The sequence below is a fragment of the Megalobrama amblycephala genome, linkage group LG5 (genome assembly GCF_018812025.1).
Source record: "Megalobrama amblycephala isolate DHTTF-2021 linkage group LG5, ASM1881202v1, whole genome shotgun sequence".
In the NCBI taxonomy this organism is placed as follows: domain Eukaryota; kingdom Metazoa; phylum Chordata; class Actinopteri; order Cypriniformes; family Xenocyprididae; genus Megalobrama; species Megalobrama amblycephala.
In genome coordinates this window covers 27157001-27167418 of record NC_063048.1, presented here as the reverse complement: position 1 = coordinate 27167418, position 10418 = coordinate 27157001, and the positions used below count along the sequence as shown (strand labels likewise).

Here is a 10418-nt window from a genome sequence, read left to right as displayed (position 1 = left end):
ACAGTCTGGAACACACAGAATAAAGAGCCTTGGGAAGGCATGCTTGTAGGGGGCATAAGCTTGTTGTGATAGTTGTTACTTTTTCTGAACTCCCCAAAAGTCCTCTTTCAAAATTTTGAACTTTCAACATTTTCTTTTTTTTTTTTTAGAACTCTCAGAGAGCTTTGGTGTGGCTTTCCTCTGAGTGTTCTGGTTTTCCCCACAATCCGAGGCCATGCAGCGTAGCTGAAGCTCTAAATTGTCAGTAGGTGTGACTGTGTGTGTTAGCCTTGTGATGGACTGGCCATCTGTCCTGGGTTTTTTCCTGCCTTCACTGGGATAGGCTCCAGCATCCCTGCAACTTTAAAGTGGTTTGGAGAATGGATGGATGGATTATTCACTTTCCAAACCACTTCCAGATTAACCTAGGCATTGAACACATAGATTCTGAAATGTTAAACTTTCAACCATGCATTCATGTATACCTTAATACAGAGATGTCCAATCCTGTTTCTGGAGGGCCACTATCCTGCAGAGTTTATCTCCAATTCTAATTACACACCTGAACCATTTATTCAGAATTATAAACTTCCAGGCAATTGTGTTGGGAAAGGTTGGAGCTAATCTCTGCAGCATGGCCCTGTTTACACCCGGTATTAAGATGTTTTGGTCGATCGGATCACATGTGGACAACATTAAATACAGGTGTAAACATTTTGAGCTTGTACACATTCGACCACTTCCAGAGGTAGTCGAAAATGCATAGTTTGAACAGCCACAAAAGACTGCCTACTCTCCACTTACTGACCTAATGCATAAACATTATGGGAAGAGCGCTAGCCAGACGGGATTTAAACTTTGTGAGCTGAAGACCCAACTTTGGTTTGAAGACAAAAAACGTACCAAGCACAATGTTCTATCATCAATACTGATTTCTAACATTCACTCACAGCATTTGGCGTGGTCTTGAGGCTGTCAAGTCAAGTCACCTTTATTTATATAGCGCTTTTTACAATGCAGATTGTGTCAAAGCAGCTTTACATTGATAGCTGGTATATAATTTTTGCTGCACAGCAGCTCTTAAAGAATAGTGTCAATGCAGGCAGATCAAAGCACTGTCGAATAAATGTCAAGAATAGAATAAATGTCAGAACAGAAAGGAAAGCTGCTGTCCTCAATATGTTTTTCCATAATCTATGGGCGTGTTCATATGTAACTTGCATGAGCTTCATTTTGTCCTTTAGATCAAACCCTGACAGCAACATGGTGTCGGGCCAGATCCGGCCCACATCTGGTCCGCATGTAAACCACATGTACAGTTAGATCTGGGCCACTATGTTGCTGTCTGGGAAAGATCTGAGAAAAAACAAAAACATTTTTAACCCCCTCCTGAAGCATGAACCATCTTATCATAATAATATGTTGTCTTTCTTGTAAATATGTTACTTTCCTGCCACCCCTAGACCAAAAAGGGGGATGCAAGTTTATATGTATGTAAAGATATATCATTTGTTTGTGACTATTTTCTTGATTCAGACACATGGCCAGGCAAGCAAGGTACTTGTGTATCCTGGGAGTCCTAAGGAATTTACAATTGTTCACAACTGGGTATGAATGAAGGAAAAAATTAGAGAAAAGAGGACATGATTATGTTGTCCAGCATGGGTCTCATTTATATAACATATATACACAGATCTGAACTTAGAGTGTGCATACAATAAAATCCAATGTTCATATTTATTAAAAAAAAACGGTCTTTGATGTGGAAAAGTGCTTAATACCATATTAGGGTCTAAACACATATACACACTTTTCCTTGTGGCAGATATTTGGAAATATAAGCAATTTGCTAATCAATTCTTGCCACTCACAATTCTCAAGTAAAGGATTTGGTGACTGGTAATATTTTATATTTTAATGACATTAATTAGGCGGCATTTACAAGGCCTGAAACCTGAAACCACTCAGCTCCACACAATTTCAAGATCATTTGTGATTTATAAAATTCACATCTGAAAGAGAGGTGTACATGTTTTTTGTGCATGCGTTCATTCTCTAAATCACACATATGCATATGAGAATGATTGTAAGATCAAATGTAGGGCTGTGTTCCACACAACATTTTATAAATGAGGCCCTATAAAACAACTCTGTCTAAGTTGAAACTTTTGCACTGTTGTGTAAAAATGGGGTTTTGAAGGCCACTACTGAAGAATAGATAAGTGTAGCTCAATTTACTTGATGGAAAATATTATGTAAAAGCTCAATCTGATTGCTTTTTACAGTGGGTACTTTCTAAGCTTGTTCATTACTAAACAGTTTTTTTTTTTTTTTTTTTTTTAAACCAACACATTGTCAAAGATTAATTGGTCAGCACAAGACTATTGAAGAGTTTTAGCCCTTAATGAGAATTATTTTTTATAACAAATAAAATGCCTTTTACTGTAATGCAGGACTTTGAAAGTAGGAATTGGATCAGGACTGGAATATGCATCGACGTCACTTTCCCGCCGAAAGCGCGCTCCCTCAGCTGGACTGTGGCAAAAGAACCTGCTGCGTGACTGAATTTAACAGGGGAAACTGAGAAAACTAACGAATTACACTAAATGTTGGAATTGAATGTGTTCCTTACAACTTGTCAAATAAAACTAATCCATGGATATTGACATGCAGCCAGGAGTCGTGTTTCATGACATTTATATGTGCCTGATTTCGACGGTGGGGAAATACATAAAGCAAATCTGCATGTGAATATTTTATATAGCCTAACTACAATATAGGTAGATTTAAATCCGCGTAATCACTTATATCAATGTTATATCGTCATATTGTCCAGCCCTAAAACATATAGTTTTATAGTAGGCCTATAGTTTTTGTCAGTGTTGTTTATTTAAAAACACACAATTATGCAGAATATAAGATCGAAAATATTTAATTGATGAGTTGTCAACATAATATATAACAATACAATATACGGTATGATTTTACCTCAAAATCCAACATTTTGACACAAAATGATAACTGCAAATCCATGTTTCTCTGCCTGGAGTTCAGATGTTTCTGTGAATTGCAGTGATCCATTTGCTTTTTTTCTGTTGCTTTCTGATTTAAAAAAATAAAAATAAAAAATATGCCTCAGGTTTTGTGTCAAAGCTCTTTCCCGTTTTGGATGTGTTTTGTGTGTTTTTCGCGACATTCACGCTGAAAACCAATGCTGCCGCACGCACAGCCTTTTGCCTCAGTGGACGTGACCGCAGCCGTAACGGTCGACGGTGACGTCACTTGCGTGATTCTCAAACTTTTTAGCGTGGAGTACCCCCTGAAGGGATTACCATCCTTTCGCGTACCCCCTCTCTTCCACTTCGACTGCAGTCACACCTTTTCCATCTAGAGACAATATTTGCCCCTAAATTGATTTTCCAGTGTGTAATTTTACCTTTATGAATATCTTTATAAAATAAATAATGTTTTAAATAAAAAATGTTCAATAGGCCTATTTACTGTTTGTAAACATTCGGGATGCGCGCGCATCGTGGTTGCAGAAAACCCGGGAGTGATAACCAGTACGACTAGAGAGTTACGACGAAGCGGTTCAAAGTAGTTAAGATTTAGAAACATTATAGAATATTTTGATTTGTTATTTTTTTTAAATGTTGTCGGCATATCACAGCAGCTTCACCCAGCGATAAGCACTGTTATTTCAAAAAAATTAACATTACCGAGTGGGATACAGCTTACGGATCCGTTTGCCATAGCACCTTGTCAGTGGTTAAATGATGAAACGAAATGGCCAAGCATCCAGTGGCCAGAGATATATATTTACCTGATTGACACCTCAAGTGTATAGCCTATACTCAGGAGAAGCTAAAAGCGTATAAGTCTCTTGACGCGTACAACTTTGTTTTGTTTTTGTTTGTCATGAATTAAAAGAATAAAAAGTTAATTTCGAGTTTATATCTCACAATTCTGACTTTTATTTCTCGCAAATCTGAGTTTATATCTCACATTTCTTACAAAGAAAAACAATTGTGAGATATACTCGTTATTCTGTCTTTTCTGAATTGCAATTTATCCCGCAATTCTGACTTTTTTCCCCTCAGAATTGTGAAATAAACTCACAATTGCGAGGAATAAAGTCCGAACTGGGAGTAATAAACACGCAAATGCAAGAAAAAAGTCAGAATTGTGAAATTAAAATTGTATAGACTGTTTAAAAGTTATCTATGTGAAATGTATAGGTTTAAATATTATTTCAATGCTGTAACTGCTATGTATGTATGTCCTCTGAACTGCATATGTGAATATTATGTAGACTTACTGTTTACATCAAATTCCTGCTTTAATAGTAGACTAATCCTTGCAGGTGTCATCAGTCCAGTCTGTGAAACGTCTCCGTTTAGCTTCAGACGTTTTCAACGATGGTTTTCTTTAAAAATTAAGACTATATTTTTTGATTTCCGAGTCCAACATCCAGAGGCACAACAAAACATTTTTCTCTTATTCTCTTATTTTCCTCCAATTGCTACCGCTATTTTTCTGCAACCACTATGCGCGCGCAGCTGCAAGTGACGTCATTGTGACGTCTGCTCCAAAGTGGTCTATAGAGAAATAATGATGGTAAAACGAAGTGATACTTTTAAATATTAAACTAAAACTGCCAGTAGGTGGCAGCAAGTCACTGTTTTTATGAGTGAGTCATCGAGTCATTCATTCAGTAACGAAGCAAGTGGCTGTGAATGAATCATTGAATCATTGACTCTTACGATTCGTTCAAAGCCGCAGAATTGTTCGCGAAACACAGACGTGTGTTGTAGTACTGCTGTGGTTTTCGTTAGAAATATTTTTTCGTTGCAAAATAGTTTAATTACTGACAGTACTGTGTTTAAAATGTACGTTTTGTGTTTTGAGCTGTTGTATAATAATGTCACGTTTGCAGTCATGTGGATATTTGGGAACAGTTGCGTTCTTGCTCGTTATCATAAATACAAGAACTCACACAAGGTATGTTTTTGTATCGGAGAAAGTTTGAGTCTTAAATCGAAATGAATCCATTATCTGTGTCTATATTTGTTCTTCATGCGAGTAAGTGCTAAATCCCCACTTTTACAAAGGTGCATTGTCGAGAACGGCATTAAGGCAGCAGATTCTGCACACAATCTATCATATGCTGCTTCTGTGGATGCAGTCATTTTTGACTGCAAAAGATGTGTTAATTTTTATTAAATGTAATGGATTCACGGCATTTTGCCAGTTAGAAATACATGCTCTGTTTTAATATTACTTTAAGGTAGAGTTAAATGAACTACTCAGCATTTGTTCGCGTACCCCCTTTTGTCAACTCACGTACCCCCAGGGGTACGCGTACCCATAGTGTTAGCTTATTATATGCATAAGATCTTTTCTGATTGTATGCTTGAGATGGATATGGCTTTCAAGTCTTTTACAGTAAATATGGTATTTAGCCTACTAGTTCCGAGCACAAGAATGACTAAGCAAAGTAGGCTATTTACAAGTGGGGAAAAAGCATTCTAGACTAAAGGAGTGATGAGTGGAAGGGACTTGTCGATGTGAAACTGTTGTTGCTAATAAATTATTTTTAATGTTAATTTAAGTGTTAATTTAAATAGCATTTCCATGACTTTTCAAAAGAGGAAAAAAATAGAGAGATTGATTACCAAAAAAAAAAAAACATTTGAGTGGCATTTTTGTTGAGCTATAACATTTGCCTGGGATGAGAATGACCTGATCTGTTCAATCTGATATACAGTAGAAAGACCACAAATAAACAAAATTACAACACAGAGGTGAAGGTTATCTCCGACTGTGCAGCAAGTCAAACCTTCAACGCTGATGGGCAGCAGGACATGGTGAAAGAGTTCTCTCCTACAAATCAAGGTCACAGAGGACAGAATGAATAATTGAACGTTGACAAATAGTCTGATGAATCTTAATTTTTGTTTTGACATGCAGATGGCAGGAACAGAATCTGGCATAAACAGCAGGAATCTATTGATCTATCACGCCTAATGTCTCGGGAATGTGTTCCTCTCATAAATTAGGCCCATTAAAAACATTTGAGCGAGTGTGAATGTCATGGCATAGCAAAGCTTTCATGCTGACCACACGAGTCCTTTCATGGCCATGGTCCACCCATTTTCAAATGGATACTAATTCAGCATGTCACAAATCAAGCTGTTTCCATAAATATGAGTCCAAATGGCAGTCCAATGCACTGAGTTTTCCTCTGAATTTATGGTATTGAGTAAACATGAAGCAGATGGCTGTCCATGGTCGCAATGGTTTTCCTAACATTGTCCAAATCAACCATGACAAGCAATTCGATTTTATGTTGAAAGTTTAGTTTAATTTCTGCAGCGTCACAGTGGGTAGCCCCGCCAATCGTAAAATCTCACTGGTCCAAAATCATGCTGTTCATATTTTCTGATGTGGTGTGATTATCATGTCATGCAGTTTCACTATCAATGTAAACAGTTTGTAGCTTTAAACATAACATCATGCTGATTTAATAGATGATTCTTGATCCAAATAAGATGTAAATTAGACCAAAGAGAAAAAGGGGGAGAGGTGACCTTTTTCTTGATAAAGTAGCCGTTAAGTGGCTATATGAATTTGAACAAAATTAATTTTCAAAACTTATAACTTGGGTTAAGTGCACAAGAAGGATCTTTAATAAACATTATATATAGAAGACGCTGACTCACAAGTTCAGTATGTAGCCAACAAACTGGGTTAATTTTTCTCAGCTCAAATCCAAATACTTCAAGCTTTTGGGTTTGGTTTATTCATTGAAAAAAAAATTATTAATTCAATAACTAAAATGTAAATAAACCAGTGCTCAGTTATCAGATGCTGAGAATAAACACTTTACCATCTGATTACCATCGAAAAAAAATAATAATTTTGCAATAATCTGCCTGATCTTTTTGTCAACTCAATGGTTCGGAATTTTACCAGTTATTTTATTTTTTCTCTATTTGATAATTTTCATTTGTTATATTCTTTGTATGTTTTAGAACATTTCCAACTTAGATCAGAAGAGTTAATGTGATGAACTTGATGGGAACTGACTAAAACTCACATTTGTTGCATCCAAAATTGCATAGTGAATATGTTTTATACTTAATGAGGAATACATTTTGCAACTGTAAAAAATGTACTTTCTAAATAATATGTATGAATGTGTATAGTATGAATGAAATCTGGACATACCGTTAAGTGGGTGAGGGCGAGATAGAAAAAAAACAGTCTTTAAAATATTAGAACTTTTTATTGATATCAGCTGACAAATTTGACAAACATTCTTTGTGCATTACATTTAATAATCCAGATTTACTGCTAAAATACTACATTTAAATTGACTCAAAATATACACCCAACACACAGCTAAGCAGATAATGTACATACAGTACAAAACACTCCTGTGGATACAGGCTGAAATGTGCAATTAGACTCCCAACTTACATTGGAAATTGTATAACCCTTATCATTTATTTATTTATTTACGTTTCTTGTTGACATTTTTCACCCTCGTGTACTTCTTTTCGGGATTTTCTGATAACATAAACAGCGCATTTTCATTAATTTCCTCATTAGTGCAAAATGACATGATTCTTGAGGAATCACTCATCTGTAATTCTTGCATTTATACTGACTGTAAACTCATCCCAGACATTATTTAATTAAGAATTTGGAAAGAAATTAAAAATGAATGGAATGGAAAATATAAGCGAATCAATAATTGAAACCAATTAAATAAAATCGGAACAATTGCCTTTGAAAAAAACAAACAAAAAACAAACAATTTTATCCAAATTATTATGTCAGTCTCTTCTCATTAAGCATTTTATTATCTAATATAACTAACTTCTCATATGAATGCTCTTCAAAAAGTATGAAAAATACTAATTGCTTCATTATTATGGTTCGTCGCAACAATTGTTTGATTCGCTATTACAGACCTTAAAACATCCGAAACAAAAACATATCAAGAAAAATGCTTCTGACTACTAGCGGTGACTTGATTTAGACTTAATTGTTTGGTCTGTTTATCATCGTTGACTGACTTTATAAAACTGACTCAAGTTTCAATTAGGGATCTCTCACTCAAGAGTACCTCTTTATTACAGGCAAAACAAAAACCCGATGAAGTCTGTCAGCTGCAACAACTGCTGTATCATCTGTGGAACAATCAAGTGCAATCAAGTTTTGATTCTCTGAGCTGATTAGATCTTGGATTACGATCGAATTAAAGTGCTTATTATTTCATCGTAACTGCTCTCGCATCAAGATGAAAGATTACGAGTTTCTGAACGTGTAAGTGCCATGTTCTGAAGGGACTCGCACCTGCTGACAAGAGCAGACAAACTAAGCTATGCTTCGTTCTGAGATAACTTTTGAGGGGCTTTATAGGAGCCGATATATTCACAGTTATTGAAGTTATTACATTGTCTGAACTTCTTAAATCCTGTTATTCAAGCCCAGAGACTTATTAAAGTGCTCCAATATTGCTACCGTTTACTTTATCAGACCGTCTGACTTCAAACCTCCAGGTAAAATTAAAACCTCTGAAGAATTCAAATGTAATATTTCCTACCAAATATAATATTTAGTTGCTTCACAAAACGGAGTAAACAGTTTATCAGCAGTGAACTTCTGAGTCTTAGTGCAGTGGAAGAAAACGTCTCTTCAGGTTGGCTGAAATGTCAAAACAAATCCATTGAAACAAAATGAACCGAAAGCCAGATGGGTGGAGAGATGAGAAGCCCGTGTTTCAGCGTGCGGCGGTCTCAGCTGCTTTCATCCACCAGCTTGGCTCCGTTGATACCACGGTACGTGACCCTGCTGGGTCGCACCAGAACCCCATGGCCAGGTCGGCAGCTGAAGTAGCGCCGGATGCCCACAGAGCCATCGTTTTTTCCTTTCGGGCTTCGCAGCTCGAGTCCGAGCCAGAGGCCAGGGGCAAAGTCAGCTGTGCCAATGTAGCGGATGGTGCCCATCTCATTGGCACTAATTAGCAAGACCTGCATGCCCAGGTGGAGTTTGACAGTGCCATCTGAGCCAGAGGAACTGGTGGTGCCACCCACTCGGTTAGGCCCTGGGCCAGCGCTGCTGTTTGCCCTTGATGTACCCCAGCCAGAGCTGACTGTGCTCCAACGTCGCCGCAAATTACTGGAACGGTTCCTGGGAGACGACAAAGAGCATTTGAGAATGGGATACACCGGACTAATTAATGCTACAGCGAAATCTCGGCAAACGAAAACATTCAGCTGAAAATTAATTTTCGGTTGAAAAACACTTTTGGAGGGCCGAAATCATTGAATGCAACAGTGACATTTAATTAACGCTTCTCTGATGGCGCATTTTGACTGTGTCGGTCTCTGTTTGGTGCACACGACATTGAAAAGCTACAACAAGTAAACAAGTCAGCTATGGATGATGGGGCTAAATCTTCATTTTAATGAACCGAGATCTTTTAGTCTGTTGTTGCACGAACAAAACTTCATTAAACATTATTTGTTGTGAGCATACCATCCAATTCCATCTTTTGGAACTTGAGCTTTGTCTGAGCTTTCAAATTATGTCAGTTTTATAATGAAATTCAAACTATAAATGTGGTTTTGAAGCTCCTTAATGTGGTGCGACAGATCGCTGTAGCCGCTACAGTTCAGGCGGTAACATGGAGCGCACGTGAACCGATCATCTCCTCAGCACAAAACAAACATGAATGAACATCAGAAGGTATGCTGACAGGTACAGTACAACTTACTGAAATGTACCATGTCTCACGAAATCACTAAATCAGTGTTTCAACACTGGAAAGATGTAAATAATACAGCCTGTGAACAATGTCACCTAACATTACCTCAGGAAAAGCTTTCAATGTCCATAGCTTGTTAGTCAGCTTAAAAAAAAAATACAAAAAATAAATATATGCACTGTAATACATATTCATTCTATTTTACTTATCCTGTTGTCTTCATTATTTATGTCTGAATAAATTTGTCATGAAAACAAGTTATAGTCACTGTTTTAATGTTTGTTTCAACAACAAATTGGAGTAAAGACAGTAATACATTATTAAAAAGTTGATCAAAAACTGCCTTATGTACAATTATACAACTCATTTTTTTATATGAGTGTGGATTAATTAAATATATTTTATTAATTAATTGATTATTAAATAAACTTTAGTTTCAGTTTTCGGCTAAATCAAAATTAAATCTTTAATTTCGATTTCAGTGTTTCAGTAAAAAAAAATAAAAATAAAAATAATTAATACAAACATTTCTGGATTCTTCTAAATTAAAAAATAGTAATTTTTTTTTTTTTTTTTTTTTTTTTTTCCTGTTTTGAAATGAAAGGACAATTTGGGCTTCTTAATGCTGCGTTCACACCGAACGCGTCTGGGCGTCTGAGGC

At 36.4% G+C, this 10418-nt stretch overlaps 1 protein-coding gene across 4 annotated transcripts in view; it reads right to left on the bottom strand.

Annotated features, from left to right (window-relative positions):
* Positions 1-7247: 7247 nt before the first annotated feature.
* Positions 7248-10418, bottom strand: part of zgc:103755 (uncharacterized protein LOC449988 homolog) — a 52482-nt gene continuing 49311 nt past the window's right edge. For all 4 annotated transcript variants that reach the window (XM_048191588.1, XM_048191590.1, XM_048191591.1 and 1 more), the window contains one exon: positions 7248-9180. In XM_048191588.1, the coding sequence (XP_048047545.1) occupies positions 8787-9180 (394 nt within the window). In that variant the 3' untranslated portion in view covers positions 7248-8786. The remainder of the gene's footprint in view (positions 9181-10418) is intronic.